Source organism: Capra hircus, chromosome 7, assembly GCF_001704415.2.
Source record: "Capra hircus breed San Clemente chromosome 7, ASM170441v1, whole genome shotgun sequence".
Taxonomy (NCBI): domain Eukaryota; kingdom Metazoa; phylum Chordata; class Mammalia; order Artiodactyla; family Bovidae; genus Capra; species Capra hircus.
The window spans coordinates 26567154-26584849 of NC_030814.1; the positions used below are offsets into that span (position 1 = coordinate 26567154).

Consider the following 17696-nt stretch of genomic DNA (forward strand, 5'->3'; position numbering starts at 1 on the left):
TATAAATTCTTTGTTCGGTTTTCCCTTTCAGAAATTCCAAAGTCATGGCAAATACTCTATGCAAAGCATTTGTGATACTCTCTAGAAATGTTTGATTCCTAGAATCAATCAAGAATTCATCTTCTGTCTCAGTTCTGTCCTGGAAATACTGACAAAAGATTAACTTTTTAAAAATTAATTTATTTTTGGCTGCCCTAGCACTCCAGTACTCTGGAAAATCCCATGGATGGAGGAGCCTGGTAGGCTGCAGTCCATGGGGTCGCTAAGAGTCGGACACAACTGAGCGACTTCACTTTCAAGCATTGGAGAAGGAAATGGCAACCCACTCCAGTGTTCTTGCCTGGAGAATCCCAGGGACAGGGGAGCCTGGTGGGCTGCCGTCTATGGGGTCGCACAGAGTCGGACACGACTGAAGTGACTTAGCAGCAGCAGCAGCTCTTTGTTGCTGTGTGGGCTTTCTCTATTTGCCTCGAACCGTGGCTACTTTCTAGCTGGGGTGCACAAGCTTCTCATTATAGTGGCTTCTCTTGTGGAGCACAGGCTCTAGGGCACTTGGGCTTCTGTAGATTTTGCCCTTGGGCCCAGCTGTGGTTCATGGGCTTAGTTGCCCTGTGGCACTTGGAATCCTTGCAGACCAGGGATCAAACCTATATCCCCTGCTTTGGCAGGTTTCCACTGGATTCTTAACCACTGGATCACAATAGAAGCCCAAGATTTACTCTTTGATTTAGTTTGGAAAGAGGAAAAACAGCAGCTGATGCTGTGATGTGATGTGACTTAAAAAAAAAATTTACTTGTGAGAACTTTTAGTTCCCTTTTCTACCCTCATACCTCTCTGACTATATAAGAATTATCCATTTATATAGTATATCTATTTATGTAGATATTTTAGGAGTTAATGTACATGTATCAATAGATAATTCTAGAATTCAAATAATCAAATCAGCTACTGAGTACTTTCAGGCTCCATTTTGCCCTCGAGCCTTCGTTCCACCAACTTCTCAAGGAATGCCAGCCTTAGAGAGGGCTTGTTGTGCTGTACCTGCTTCCCATTTGTTCTTTTCCGGCTTAGTTTCTTTTGACCTCTGGAACACTGAGACTTCATACTTAACCTGAGATAACATCCAGCATGAAGAAAAGCAAAGCTGCATTGTACAGAAAAAAAACGCCTAGGTAGCTAATAATTGGATTTGGGACAGTGATTTATCTCTGAAATAAAAATCTGTGTTTGACATGCCAGTCATATTGCTTTATAACCAAACATCAGAGGCAGTTCCTTGCAGTTCTTACCATGATAGACATTTACCAAAGACACCTAAAAGATGTAAATAACTTGTAAGTGTGGGAAAGTGTCTTTTGCATGGCAGTGCTTGAATATTTGCATTTAGTATTCGACTCCTGTGTCCTGAAGCAACTGAATCCCACCTTTAGCATTTACCGTGCCTTTATACCCCTTTTTAGCTTTTCCTGTGCAGATATGTTTTGTCAGAAGGCGAGAGTAGGTATACCTGCAGGTTTTTGAATTGCAGGCTTTTGAGTCTACAGACAAATATTTCATCAAACCATGTTGTTATCTTCATAGTTGGTAGAAGATGAATTGTGCAGTGTAGGTGGAAGCCTGAGTACAAGTTACTAAAATCTTGCCTGCCTGCAAAAGTGCGTTCAGTGCTTGAAAAGCACGTGTACTTTTCTCTTCTGAGAGAATCCATCTTACACAAACTAAAATGTGCTCTTTGATTGTCCTATGGCAATGCCTTTTAACTGTGATAGGATGATAATATTAGATTTAATTGACTTCTGTAAATTATCTCAATACAAATTTTGGCCTTTGAATACTAGAGTCTGTAGACCCTGCTATTTAAATAACACTATCATTCTGCATCAATATGTTCAAAAAATTAGCTTGGGGAAATATTAATGGACAATTTCCTATTCTAGTTTAGCTTATTCATGAGTTTAATTTTTCCTGAATTTAAAACAATTAATTTAACTGAGATTACATCATAATTGATTTAAGATAATACAATGTGAAGAAAAGCATAACCATCTTTTATAGGGAAATAGCTAGATGGCTGATAATTGAATTTGTAACTTTATGAAGGCTGATTTTCATTCCAAACATATTTCCCCTACCTCCAAGAGCTAATTCTTATGTATTTCAAGTGGTCCAGCATACCAAAAGTATTTCTGATTTTAATGCCCACCTAGTATGTAGAATCCCTAGAGTGATAATATCTATGTTTAGAAGATTAATTTAGTTTCAAGAAAGGAAGAAAAGTAATTCCAAAACAGCAGTGATTAGTTTTAATTTATGATAACCCATAGATTGAGAACTGCCAATTGTAAGGCACTGTGCTAAGTGCTTTGAAAACATACATAATGCAAAAGGCGTGGTTTCTACCGTTAAGAAGTTTATTGTCCAAGAGGAAAAAATATGCATAAATAGTAGTTCCTCATCATTTATCTCAGGCACCTCCGAGCTTTCTGATATTGAAAATAATAAAGTATAGTTCTTAATAGAAAGGGGAAATTCTTTAGTGGCCATATATCACAGAATCAGTCTTCAAGACTGAAGAAAATTAGCATTTATCAAGAATAAGTAGCCCAACCAATGCAAAAAAGTAGAGTTTTCTCCAAGGTGCACATGCATTTTATGTGAATTCCAAATAAGCTTAACTAATCTGGAGAAACTATTTTGATGATTTTTGCAAGTACTAGCTTCCCTAAGCAAGGTTACTGTGGCCATATGTGAAATCTATGTCCTGAAGCATTCTCTAAGTGTGGAGAGAAGCAAACATCCCCAAATGGGATTTTTCACTCTAAGTCCTTTTAAGATGATCACTCTCAGTGCGATGAGGCGAGGCTGGCTCATCCCTACGGGCGCTCCGAGGTGGTTTGTGAGTGATGGGAGGGCTGTGTTGTGTGTGTCTACTTTCACATTCTCTCACCACGTCCAGGGGGCTCCTTCCCCATCCCCCTGCTCTCCTACCTCCAAGCTAGTGCATCCAAACCTTATTTCTGAAAGCAACTTTTCTTCTACTTCTATGAGATTGTTCAGTTCCTTGTCCACTTTCCTCTGACACCACTTCCCAACCCCTGAAAAATGATAAGCTGAGAAAAACCAGCAAGCGTGTGGGAAGGCTGGGGTGGGGATGGAGGGGGCTTAAATTTAAATTTAACTTAAATTCCAAATAAGCTGAGCTTATTTGGAATGCACATAAAATGTCTGTCCACCTTAGAGAAAACTCTACTTCTTTGCATCGGATGGGCTGCTTACTCTTGATAAATGCTAATTTTCTTCAGTCTTAAAGACTGGTTCTGTGATAGGTGGCCACTAAAGAATTTCCCCTTTCTATTAAGAACTATACTCTATTATTTTCAATACTGGAAAACTCACAAGCAAAAATTTTAAGGGTTCCTTTCAACCCCTGAGCCACTAAGTGAGAAATAGTGGCCTTGATCTCTCCCTCACCAATTTAGAACCTAGTCTCAAGACAACTCTCAAAATAGAACAAACCCTAGGAATAAAAGAAAGGCTGTGGTCCAAGTGGCACAGAGAGAAGTTTCTGCTTGAATCAGCATCTGTTTCCGCAGTATTGGAGGTCATCAGTAACTCCTTCGCCAGCGCTCTAGTTCAGCACAATTATCGTGCTATGCTAAGCACAGCAGAGGATCCGTACTCCTGTAAGATGAGATGCTCAGAGAAGGAGAGGACTGGAGCTGTTTAAAGATTTGTTTCTAACATGGCTTTAATTTGAAATCCTTTCATTCTGAAGATGTCTGGATATTGAGATAGAGCAAATGAAAGCAGTACGTTCCTGTTACGGATGCAGCCAAGCATCCCCCTTATTTGAAAGGCTTAACCAGCACACTCAGGAACAAGATGTGAGACATCTTGAAGTACGACTTCCCTGTCAGCTGCAAGATCAATAAAATGCAGATGCCATTCTTTACCACACTCCAGAGAATGAGTTTGCAGAGTGAGAAAGGCTTCATGTTGAAGCGGTTTTATTTGCGCGTGGACTTGGCAAAGGTGGAAAAGTGGCTCTGGGGAGAACGCATGAGGCTTGGCCCCAGCTGCCCCAGCTGCTTGAGCACCCCTGCCAGGTGACATCACTCACCCTGTCCGTGTGAAGGGCAGGAGGCATTTCCAGGCCACTCAGACCATTCCGACAAACTGATTATTTAACTGATTATGTAAACGCCACCTAAAAGCCTCTGGTCATTGATGTTGATCGGACTCATTAATTTAGAATTATTGTTGAATCTGACAAAAGCAAGCACAGGACCAAAGATACATAAACACAGGTCTAATGGTCACAAACCATAGACCGCCATGTTCTACCGCCATATTCGGCGGTGATCAAATTGCCACTTAGCACACTGTAGGTGTGTGTGTGTGTGTGTGTGCTCATTTGTGTCTGACTCTGTGCGACCCTATGGACCGCAGCCCACCACGCTTCCCTCTCTATGGAATTTTCCAGGCAAGAATGCTGAAGTGCGTTGGTATTTCCTACTCGAGGGGATCTTTCTGACCCAGGGATCGAACCTGCATCTCCTGCATCTGAGCCACCTGGGAAAACCCTACTCAAGGCGTAACAGTAGAGGGTTTCAGAGATACCTGGTTGTTGGGCAGCAACAAGTTGAGAAACAGAACTAACCTACTTGATTGTCAGTCCTTTTTTTTTTTTTTTTTTTTTTAGTGGAAAAGATGCTCTTCCTCTTTGCTCAATGTTTAAACATTCTAAAGGTCTCAATATTGGTGTACTCTTGAGAGACTAGGTGCAATGTTCTTAATTTAGGGGGGTTCATGTTTGGGAACACATGTAAGAATTAAAGATTTTTAAATTAAAAAAAAAAAAGAAAAAAAAATAAGTAAATTATAAAAATAAAATGTTATAATATTGGCTGTAATTATTACTGTTTATTTGCTTTATATATTTATTTTGAGATCAATTTTCTGCTGAGAATGAGGCTTGCTGCCGGATACCATGTGAGATATAACCCTGGTCTATGAGGGGCTCCCCATTTTGTGGGACACCAGATGTACATGCATGGATGAGCTGTGAGGCAGGCAAGTTGTGGATGTGGCCTCAGCATAGAAACAGGTTTTCAATTTTCAAAACTGTCCCTGGAGCCTGGTTGATGTGAATGTAGCCTGTGGTGTTCTGCATAGTAATAGCAAGTGGGATTAAGACAGATCCTCTCAAATGCAGTCCAGCAGCAAGAATAATTGTTGATAACATTTTAAGGAAGGAATTAGAGTTAAAGGTGTTATTTGTCAGACATAGCCAATCCCTCAACTGGGAACGACTATCTGCTACTTACTGTCTGTCACCTCGAAGATAACTCCATTTTTCTCCTCCATTCTACATCTAATTAGACAGTCAAGAATCTGCCTGCAGTGCAGGAGACCCAGGTTCGATGCCTGGGTCAGGAAGATCCCCTGGAAAAGGGAATGGATACTCACTCCCTATTCTTACCTGGGAAATCCCATGGACAGAGGAGCTTGGCAGGCTATAGTCCATGGGGTTGCAAAGATTCGGACATGACAGAATGACTAACACTGTAAACACTGTTGCTTGATTTTAATTTCTGAAAACGCTTTGAACTCCTCTTCTTCTCTATTGCTCTTTCAGACTTGCGTCATTTTTCACCTGGACAGTAGTAGTAGTTTGCTACTTGGCCCTAGTTTTGGCCCCTCTTAAATCATTTATGCTAAGTGACAATATCACCATAGTTAAAATCCTTCAAAAATTTCCCCTCACTAATAGAATCAGTTTTTTTTTTCAGCAAGATTTCCAGATAAATAATCTGTCTCTGCTTCTTTACCCTATCCTTTAACCTCCCACCAACCCATCTTGCTCTAATAATACTGATCTGCCTTCACGTCCCTAGTCATGCCAGGTTTTTTCCTATTTCTCTGTCTGCCCTCCCTTTCTTCTTCAATATGTTAATCCCTACTCTATACCATGAAGCCCAGGCTGGATTATAATTCCCTCTCCCATTCTCCCAGGGAATCTTGTACATCCAACATCACAGCATCTGCCATGTTATATTGATTTTTTTGTTTCTTTCTTTGTTTGTTTCCATGTGTGTGTCTCTCCCACTGGACTGAAAGCTCCTTCAGAAAACCAGTACAGTAAATCTAGTGCAGTAGCCAATTCCTGCTTCTCACTTAGAGATCAGATGTATGTCATCTCTCAGAAAGCCTGTCGTTGATCATCTCACACCTCCACCTGGTTCACCCTTTTTTTTCTTCGCTTACCACTTTATGGTGTTTCCTTGTTTATGTAAGTGTTTGTTTAGAGTTTGTCTCTGCACTAGAATATGAACCTCAAGAGCTGAGGCTTTTTCTGCCTTTTTCGTCCTTGTATCTCCACTGCCTTAAAAGGTGCCTGTGTATAGAAGGCCTTTAATTAATATGCAGCTTTTAAAATTGAGTTTAATGAATGGAGAGTGGATGGATGGATGAATAGATAGATATATTGCTGGGTAGATTGGCACATAATAAGAGGTCAATGAATTAGTCAGGACTGAGTAAACCTATCCAAATTAGGTAAGCAATCTATAGATCAATAATGGTAGAGGGTCAATTTTTTTTTTAACACGTGTAAAGGGACACAGACCACCATATTGCCTCAATATTTACTTCTGTGACTCACTGTCACAGACTGTTGCCTACTGTTTTAATATTCCCCGGTGTGAAAGCTCTAGCATATCCTGAGTACCACTTGTAATACTCTACATGATTCCTTCATGTTAATTCTCCTAGCCTCTATTCCTAGTATGTGTACACACATCCCCATGTAAAATAACAACAGAAGAAAAACAATTCAGCATCAGCTTTTAAAGAATTACTGAACTCTTCACTTTATCAATTGATATTATTTTCTGTTTCTGCAGGAACATTTGGCTTAAATTCCAGACTTCCTTTTATGAGTTTACCTTCCCTCCTCACTGGTTTCCTCGTTTATGAAATGCGTGTGATAACCTTTTTTCCTTGAACTGTTATGTTGATTATGTGAGAAAACCCATGTGGATGCACTTTTCAAACTTCAAAATGCTCATCTAATATTATTTTTCATCAAGTATGATTTCATGTCCTTTCTTCATTTATGGATGGTGATAGCATATATCTCCACGTTATCTTTCTTTTAATCATCTTATTGTTCACAGCTTAAGGTCACTTAATCTTAGGTGTATAATCATTTGCATTCTGAATTGCAGCTCCTTCATTAGTTTTTATAACTGTTGTATTTAATAGGACATTGGGGAAGTGGATGGCACAGGCAAAAGGAAATTGGATTTTGAACCTTTTATTATGATGACATCCATTTGATTGTGGTCCAAATGATTAGTGAAGAAAAAGCTGCTGTTGTGACAACTTTCCAGTGTGAAATAAAGTGTCATACTGAGATTTGCTTATTAGGTTACTGTCTAGGAATAAAAGCACCCAGTACCAGTATTCAGCAATATTTCCTGAGCTCTTGTGTACAAGCCAAGCTACTGTGAGCATCTAAGAATGCAGCAGTGTAAGACTCGGTGTCTGCTCCACAGAGCTAAAAGGCTGCGATGGCCTCGTCTCTAAGGAGAGACGTGCAAGTGACCTTGTGGAACCAAGCTCATTATTAACAATTTATGGTCACAAAGGGAACACACCATTTATCTGTCATTACCTCACAGCTGGTAGACTCAGAGTCACCATAACCACAATTTTTGAAATAAGAAAAATTGAAGACCATTTCCTTTTTAAGGAATTAAGCTGATACTTCACACACTCATGTTTTGCTCAAGAACCGCCCCCCCCACCCCACCCCCCCACAACCAGAGTCACGGCCCACATGTAGTATGTATGGTATGTAAGTAAATGTTACAAAAGTTCATTCTAAAAGAACTTGTGGACTTGAGGGCTGAGAAAAGAAAAATGCATCCGTTTTGACCTCACAGCACTGAAATAGCTCAGGAGAAAGTATTTTGTAAGCTGTGAAATACTATATATATACAGCATGTCAATATATATTTTTTAATTCTATTTTGTTTGAATGTATGACTGTTGAGGACATGACAAAATTGGGAGCCTATGGCAGAGTAAATAAATGCAAATGTCTTTTTTAAATTGCTCATTGGTGTTTGGCCTATATGATAAAGTAACAGTTCATAGCCGTTGTTTGCTGATATGGTTGCTAGTAAAGGGAGGTTAAGAGGACTGACAAAGTGGACGTGCTGAATAGTGTGGTTTGAGGTCTAATTTTTTTTAATGGTTACAAATTCGGTGAGGATATCCAATTCCGCATAAGGTCTTTAGAAGTAAACAACTAAATGGTACAGAGTTCTTTCTAAGGCTATCTTGCAGTTTAATTAATCAAAGCTGACTCTGGCTCTGCCATTCCACTGACTGGCCTACAATAAATGGCCTCCCTGCCTGCTGTACTTTTCCATCCAAACATTGTACAAATCAAGGACAAGCATCCTTGAGACTCTTTTTAATGGCAGCGTTCTTAAAAACCCAGCCTCCTGCAGTTGCTTAAAATCAAAGTGTCATCATGAAAGTTACTTAGTGCTTTTAGGAAATCTGAAAAGATCTGGAAGTTTGAAATGCAAAGCAGAGCAAGAATCCAAAGACTCAATATTTGAGTTTTCAATGTTATTTTTTAGGAATGTGAAAATCAGATTATTATCCGTGACTCTTAATGGTGCAATTCTGAAAATGAATGGCTTCTTAATTAAATGACTTCCAAGTGATATAGTGCACCTTTATAAAGTGCTAGAGTTCTAAATACAATGCTTTAGAAAATATCTATACTAAATTTAACTCAGCAAGTGAATAATTTGTCAGCTATCAATCACAAAGATGTAATTTTTGCTATATTAATGTCATATATACTAATAACAACTGATTAAGATGATAACTTATCCACAAGTTTTGTTTTTATAAAAAGTGTTTAAAGGTTTTAAATTCATTGGGAAAATGTTTCTAAGTAATGTCCTTTGAACTACTTATTATCTGAGCTTGGAATAGAAAAAAGAAACATTTATGCTTAGTGGAAAACAAAATGGTTACCAGTGAGAATCATCCTTGTAACTTTTTAAAATATTACAGTCCGGTGGCAGAATTCTTCCTTTCATATTTGCATCCTCAATCTGAATGTAAACATATAATTACTAACAATTGTTAGACTTCAGTAGTAATTAAAATCTAAAATATCCTTGGTAGCAATGACTAAGTTGACTTATATGCTGCTGCTGCTGCTGCTGCTGCTGCTGCTGCTGCTGCTAAGTCGCTTCAGTCGTGTCCGACTCTGTGTGACCCCATACACGGCAGCCCACCAGGCTCCTCTGCCCATGGGATTTTCCAGGCAAGAGTACTGGAGTGGGTCGCCATTGCCTTCTCTGTGACTTATATGCACTAAGGTTTAATAATAGCAGTATACTCCTTTCATACTTTCAAGAATTCTAGTTATCATTGTAGTATTTTTATAATAGGATTATCATATTTATCAATGAGTATAGTATATGTTATTGAAATTAAGAAAACTAGGTATTGCTTTTCATTATAATAATACTTATTCTGAATTTTCAAAACTGAGTTAAAAATAAGTGTACTGTCTGGTGAATTTTTAGTAAATAATTAAGAAATTCAAATGTATATTATATACATAGTACTTATATTATTTTTATTTTTTAATTTAAAAATTTTGAATACATATATTATTTTTACATCAATTTACTTTTATTTCTGATTTTAAAATCTAAATACCTTCAGTATCTGAGGACCTATTATTTTGAGTATATTATGCTTTAATCTTGGTATTTTAAGTATTTGTTAGTAAATGTATCCGAATTCCAATTTACAAATTTAACAAAAAATAAACATGCTAAAATATATGCAGAATTCCTATTGATAAGAGTTGTGTATTTTGAATTAAAATTAGAAATGTAAATATTTTAATATATTGATTTACTGAGTGGTATTTATACTGCTCTATATAATGTCTGAGTGCTTACCTGCTTACTCTATAAAAATAATTTGTCTACATATTTCCTGTTACTTATAGCATATCGCAAGTTATTATTATAATAGTTTAAAATGTTTCAACAGGTTTACACATCACCCTTTTTTTGGAAGCATAACTGCCAGCCATTATAAAAATATAACTGAAAAAGTTATAGTAGTGAGAAATGCTAAGTCAGTATGAAAATTATTTTAATAGCAAAACTCAGATGTAGCCTAGCCAAGAAATAATGGACCAATGGATATTTTTTGACAAATTATGATTTGTGAGGTGTGCTATTGGAAATTCAAAATACGAGATAGACCTTCTTAAGGACATTACACTTTTTGTTGATGTGATCAACAAAGGATGGCAGTGTGTAAGACAGAATAGCAGTGCAGAAGGGACATGTCTGTTCAGATGCCACATTCACAGCAAAGTAAGAAGAGAGTGGTGGGAGGAGCAAGAATTACTTCATGCTGTGATCTGTAACAAACCTGTGAAGTGAGAGGGGCTTGAATGGCATGATGGTCCAAGTTGAAATCACTTTTAAAAATTCCTTATCAAGTCTAACAGCCACATTTGGATATGTTATTTCTGATACCTTCACATTTTTTGTCTAATTTGTTCCTAGAATGCTCTGGCCCATTGGGAATTGAAGGGGGAATCATTTCAAATCAGCAAATCACAGCTTCATCTACCCACCGAGCTCTTTTTGGACTCCAGAAGTGGTATCCCTACTATGCACGTCTGAATAAGAAGGGACTAATAAATGCCTGGACAGCTGCAGAAAATGACAGATGGCCGTGGATTCAGGTAACAGATGGGATGGGACAGGGTTTCTGCCAAGGAATGGCTAGAGTCATTTCAGAAAGAAGATAGTGAGTGTCCAAGGTGTGACTTTTCTTCATGGTCACAGAAGAAAGGATGATTTAGCTAGAGTCCAAACTGACTATAAATCCTGCAACTGTGGGAAATGTGAATATTCCTTTTGAAAGTTAATGAAGTGAGTTAAAAATGTTAAATGACCTTGAGTTGCAAATATCACTCTCTGAAGGTACATGTCAAAGAGAGGATTTTACACATGCCGTGTGTCCATTAGTACTGTGTTAACACTTAGCAGCAATTTTTGGTACTTCAGGAGAATGAAAATGGTGTTCTTTCCTTCTCTGTTAGTGGTTCCATATGTATATATATAAATTATACAGTGGAGTATAATATCTCAAATGTCTTCAGCACCCTCTACAATAACTGGGTGTGTTTCAGTTCATACTCTATCATTTATTATCATCAGCTATGTTTTTAAATGTGAGAAAATGATGCAATACCAGGAAATTAAATAATTTCCGAAAGGTGTGATGGATGGGAGTAATGCCTGCGTCTTATATATTATCCGTTTAATACCTTTTGAGCCCTTAACTGAAGTGAGACAGGAAAACTACATATTTGAAGGCAGAAAAGGTCCTCAAACTATGATTTCTGTGAAAGCTTATACCTCTGTTCGTGTGGCCCATGTTAATAACATTTAACGATTCAGTGAGGTGTGCTAAAAAGACAGGAAATCCAGTGCACCCTGATGTACTCCTTTCCCAATTTGGAACCACTCTGTTGTTCCATATCCAGTTCTAACTGTTGCTTTTTGGTCTGCATACAGATTTCTCAGGAGGCAGGTAAGGACATTTGGTATTTCCATCTCTTGAAGAATATTCCACCGTTTGTTGTGATCCACACAGTCAAAGGCTTTGGCGTAGTCAGTAAAGCAGAAATGGGTGTTTTTCTGGAGTTCTCTTGCTTTTTCTATGAAGATGATAATGAACTCATATAAAAACAGTAAAAGTTAATTAAAAGAGTTTATATTAGATAAGGAAATCTTGCATATGATGGAGGAAAACTGAAAACTCACTATTGGTTTTCAATACATATTTCATTATTGTGTTGAGAGAATTATTAGTCTTTAATAACACCTCATTTTCTAAGTTATTTTTCCAAAAAAAAAATGTCTCTTTTCTTAAAGAACAACCATATCTAGTAATTTTTACAGATTTTCTTTGTTTGAGCATTATTAATTTCCCTTGTCACTGTATTCTTTTATTTATATTCAGTCATTCAAATGAAGCATTTGAGTACTTTGCTTAAACTTACTTATAATGAGCACAGTATTCCCCTAATCTTTTAGGTGTATAAGACACATATACTAATTAGTATTCAATTTCATTTTCTCCCTTATCCTGATGAAATGAAAATTAAAATTGCCATTTTTAAATTTACACACTCAGTGTGCAATTATGGATAGTACCTCAATGTTCATAATTGGTTCTGAATTTTAGGAGTTAGTTCAGTAAATATAGTTAAACAGAAATCTTTTTGTTTTTCTTTTCAAGTTTTTCTGACCTTTATTTCCTCACCTAGATTTTTTCCCCCAAGTTATAAATAACCACCATCTTAAACATTAACTCATTCATTAGCATCCTGGAATATCAATTTCCCTTTTGGCTGATATGTTAGAAATAATAACTCTACACAATTATAGAAATATGCCTTGTATTATGCAAAAATTAAAAGCTTATCTAAACCTCTGGGATGGAGAAGGCAATGGCACCCCACTTCAGTACTCTTGCCTGTAAAATCCCATGGATGGAGGACCCTGGTGGGCTGCAGTCCATGGGGTCGCTAAGAGTCGGCCACAAGTGAGTGACTTCATTTTCGCTTTTCACTTTCATGCATTGGAGAAGGAAATGGCAACCCACTCCAGTGTTCTTGCCTGGAGAATCCCAGGGACGGGAGAGCCTGATGGGCTGGCATCTATGGGGTCGCACAGAGCAGCAGCAGCAAACCTCTGGGAACTTTGCTTATTGAATCAGATTAATCAGGATGATTATTATTTTAAAAGATAAATATTTTCCATTCCTATTATTTTCCTTTTCTTTTTTTACAGATACATGTAGTAAAATATGTTTTATTGTTTTCTTCTTTTAATTTCTAAAGTGATTTTTGTTTGTATATGTTCTTTCTGGGATGCACACATATTGGATTTTCAGTCATTTATTTATTCATCCACTCACCAGACATTTACTAAATGAATGTCTGCCCTGTGGTCTATTTTTAATTGGGCTCTAGAAGAACAATACCACTTGCCTTTACAATGCTCTGTATCTAAGATATAGGAAAGTAAATAGAGTAAACACAATAATGCAACATGTGTAGCCTGGTGTTACATCATCTGCTAACCATTTTATTTGAGCCATAATATTTTATTATATCGAGACAGTCTATTTTTAATAGACCTTTTGTTAAGCTAAAAACTAGCTTAGTGTATTTATAGAATACAAAAGGAAATTCCCATTATGTATTGCATGGCTATGTTATATGTTATTACGTGCTGATCTATTTGATGGCTATACCAAGGAAAGGGCTTCCCAGGTGGCACTGGTAGTAATGAACCTGCCTGCCAAAGCAGGAGACCCAGGTTTAGTCCCTGGATTGGGAAGATCCCCTGGAGGAGGGCATGGCAACCCACTCCAGTATTCTAGCCTGGGAAATTCCATGGACAGAGGAGCCTGGTAGTTCATAGGCTTGCGAGGAATCAAACATGACTGAAGTGACATAACATGTACAGACATACTAAGGAAAAGCCATGATTTTTCTTTGAAAGTTAATTTAACAGTAATTGTTTCAGTGCTACTATTTAATCACGGAAAAAAATAGATGTTGATATCTATTTTAAGTAATTCATTACCCCTTAGAAAATGTGAATATGATCTTAATATGTTCCTTTTCTGTATGCCACAGAGCTTGGTGGAGGGTAGTTATTTCTCAGACTTCAGTGGGCACAGGAATCACGTGGGTCACTGGATGAAAACAGAAACTTCTGGATTGCCTCACAGTCCCATTTATTGAAGGTCATCCGCAGACCGCACTGTAAAAACATGTCTTATCAGTTTATAAATTTGTACTGCACGAGATGTTAAAAATAAATAAAATGCAAAGGACACTTTTGTTTGATGATCTGGGCACTTTGTTTTTGAAACTGCAAGTAGTGATAAACTGTAAAGGTGGAGGAGAAGAAAGAACAGTGAATAAAAATGAGGAAATGTAGTAGGAATTATGTGACCCACAAAAAGTTTCTAAACTAGAAGGAGGCAGAACCATCTTGTATATTCCAGTCAGAAGTTTATCCCACCTTTGCAGCAATTCATCAGTAGTCATTTTTCATTAGTCATAAAGTTTTAAAGTATTTTCTAAAGTTAATGTCCCTAAATGACTATTAGATTCTTCTCTGTTAGAAAATTTTAAATACCCGGAAGCAAGACCATCTGCCTTTTACATTTTAAACAAAATAATAATGTGGAATACATGGGCCTAACAGACTTATGTGAACACATGTTATGTTACAAATTCAGATTTCTAGAATATGAATTGCATACGCAGTGGGGATTTTTTTAAAACTTCATGAACCAGATTCACAAATGGTGCAAAAAATAAAGTAATCATCTATTTCCTTTACAAAGCCTATATATAATGTGTGTAAAGACTTTTTTTTGGTACTTGTAGGCACCTGGAACTCCTTGAGACACCAAAACCATTTTTAGAATCACAGAATTTAAGAAGTAAAAAAATTTTTTTTCATTTTCAGGATGTTTTCTAGTTACAGAACCTGAATTACACAGAATTTAGCATGTCTTTACTACTTCTTTATTCAAGTAAAAAGTCTTTATCCTGTTTTTTCCTGGAAAAAAAAGCTATGTTCTCAGATACACTCTCATCCATACTATATGTCTCTATAAGGTTAGTTACATCTAGACATTCATATATTGCTTCTAATCATCTTTCTTTAAAAAAAAACAGTAATCCTGTATGGAAAATTACTACTTTCCTTTAAGTTGTTTATTAGAAGTGAGCTTCCACACATAGTTGTATGTGTTGTTTTTTTTTTTTTAATGTTAACTTTTAATTTTTTAAAACAAAAAGGCACTTAGCATTATGTAAAAAGGACTTATCTATACTGAAAAATTATACAGTAATTATTTGGTCATTTACCTCATTTATACTAATAGTAATGCATATTGCTTGCTTATTTGCTTTAAAGAATGTGATCTGAATCTTAATTCCAGATTCTCTGAAGTATGGAAAAGATGACTAACCAGGTAGAAGTTGTCCTCTAATATAAAAGAAGCTGCATCAGATTCTCTTTCCTCTAAGCTGCTCCCTCTCTTTCAGCACCCAAGACCTCATTGACCTGGATTTCTTGCTGTTGCTCAGCTTTACCTGGCTGTTTGATGCTTCTGTGATTAGGCACATACACTTCTTGGTTCTTCTATTGACCATCTACCAGTCTTCTTTAGATTCAGCTCCTTTACTGCCTTGTCTATAAAGTGATTCCTAGAATTCCTGTTTTTTATCTCTAAAGCCAGAGGTGACTACATTGTCCTTTTCTCCCACCCTGATAAGTATACATTACAATCATAGCGACAGTTAGTATTATACCTGATTTAAGTTTATTTCATAACACCTTGATTTAAAAAAAAAAACTATATTGGATGGATAGATAGAGATGATTTATAGAAGAATAGAGACTATTGAACAGAATAGATGGGAGAGAGAGAGTGGTTGTTTTCACATGGTAATTAAACTGCACTGAGTGGTACTGGGAATGTCCAAAGGACCTAGCTCACTGTGTTCAGCTGTTGTGTACTTAAATGTGAATTATGTCTTCTGAGCATGATCCCACTGGTGCAGAGAGTACTGTATCTCTCTACAGTTTAAGAAATCCCTCACCCATCTGGACAGCAGAGGAATCAAGCTTCCTGTAATCACAGTGGCCCATTCTTTCCTCTGTAATCACAGCAAACCCCTTTTATATGCAACTTTAAATGGGTGGGGGTAATATTTGTAAGGTGTTTGCCAGGAAGTCTGCTAATTAAACTCTGAGTACCAAACACTAGAATTTTCATGTTCTCCTATCCTCTTTATAGTTTGTTCCTGAAATGTTACAAATTAAATGTTTGTTTAGCTTCTTGCAAAATATTTGCTATAATTGCACCATCAGAGTTTGAAACTTTAGACATCACTGTTGTTAAAATAGCCATATCCTCTCTCTCTAAGATTAATTGACCAGAGAAAAACATTTAAAATATTAGTATTTCCCTAACTTATGCTATGTCATTTTCACCCTTACCTGAATTGTCAGAAAAAAACAACTAAATCTATTACTATTATCCATAAAATATAGAATATGAAGAGTTATAGGGAGTTGTTTTAACACAGTTTTTAGCATCTGATAACATCTTGTAGATAATTCAGTAAACTACTCTTGTATAAAATACTTTTTCGTGATATATACTTGCTCTACATTTTTGGTACAAGGAAAACACCAACTTACCTTCTTTATTACAAAGGTTGAGATGGTTCATTTAGTTCCCGTTGTCTCATGAATGTTACCAGAGTGATTTTTTAGTTTATGATACTGGTAGATTAAAATGGAAATCATCTGAATTGATTGAAAATAACTTACTCTTGTCATGGAAAAAACAAAACATTCAAAGTTTAATTTCTCTTTAATTGGTTTTCCAGTCTACCTTGATCACGTTCATGGCAAACTTATTCTGGTTCCTTCTTCTAATCTCTTCACATGACCATCTGGGCAGCCTCTGGACTATATATCTCAATTTCTGACATTTAGGACTAAAGGAGACCACATTCTGAGTTCCTATTGTCTTTTAGAGTTTCTTGGAACTTTTCTCAGTTATTGCTACACGCACTCATGAACGTTAGTCTGCTGTGTATGTGAATCCGACCAGAGGTGTTAAACCTGCTTATGACATCTGCCCGTGGGAAATTTTGCTTAGGAATCAGCATCAGCTACTGCCTCCAAGGCAACAGCTCATCCTGAAAGAATGGCAGCAGCTCCTCCTGCAAGGGCATGGAAGGTCTGCTGGCAGTCCTGAGTCCTCAGGGGTGGGAAGTGCAGAGAAGCAAGGGGAAAAGTGAGATTCTGAGCTAAAGGTGTGATTGTCTCATTATGTTTATCGTCTGGGAACTCCTGGGGTTACTATTTGGATTGAGCTGAAGGAATCCCTTATTTCCACTGCAGACACTGAACAAATTTGTTCTGCCGCAAGGCCTCACTGAAAACCTCCTTGTGTTGAAAATGTGACCAAGTACCAAGCCACCTGGCCTAATTCTGAAAGCTTTATTTTTCTTGAGACAGTAATTAATTTGAAACCATTTCAACCTGTGGAATTTGATGGTGGTTTAACTGAATGTGGTTAGATTTAAGTGCAGAAAAAGTTACTCTGTTCACTTCTACTTAGTCCAGCTGAGTTCACTATCCACACCATTATGTATTAACTTTAATCTGAGAGCTAGCAATATGTGCTGTTTCAACTTCGCATGCGTTGAGTCCATAATTCCACGCAATTCCTATTGTTATTATCCCCATTAGTCAGATAGGGAAATCTAGGCTCGGAAAGGTACATTACCCAAATTGATTAATCTAGTAAATTGCATAGTTGGGATTTAAATGCAGGCAGCTTGTGGGTGAGGTCAGAGCTAAACTATCCTAATCTCAGTACTGTTCTTACTTTGAAAGCTCTTGAAAGTGCTCTTTTCCTTTTTTTTTTTTTTTGGAGGTGGACAGTGGGCACTGGTAGTGGGTATGGGAGAATCTTGGATTTTCTTAAGACTCTATAAAGTAGCTATTGT

At 37.1% G+C, this 17696-nt stretch overlaps 1 protein-coding gene across 2 annotated transcripts in view; it reads left to right on the top strand.

Moving 5' to 3' along the window:
• EDIL3 (EGF like repeats and discoidin domains 3) overlaps positions 1 to 17696 on the top strand; it is a 478798-nt gene that overhangs the window by 281959 nt on the left and 179143 nt on the right. For both annotated transcript variants that reach the window (XM_005683400.3, XM_005683401.3), the window contains one exon: positions 10630 to 10811. In XM_005683400.3, coding sequence (XP_005683457.2) covers positions 10630 to 10811 — 182 coding nt within the window. The remainder of the gene's footprint in view (positions 1 to 10629; positions 10812 to 17696) is intronic.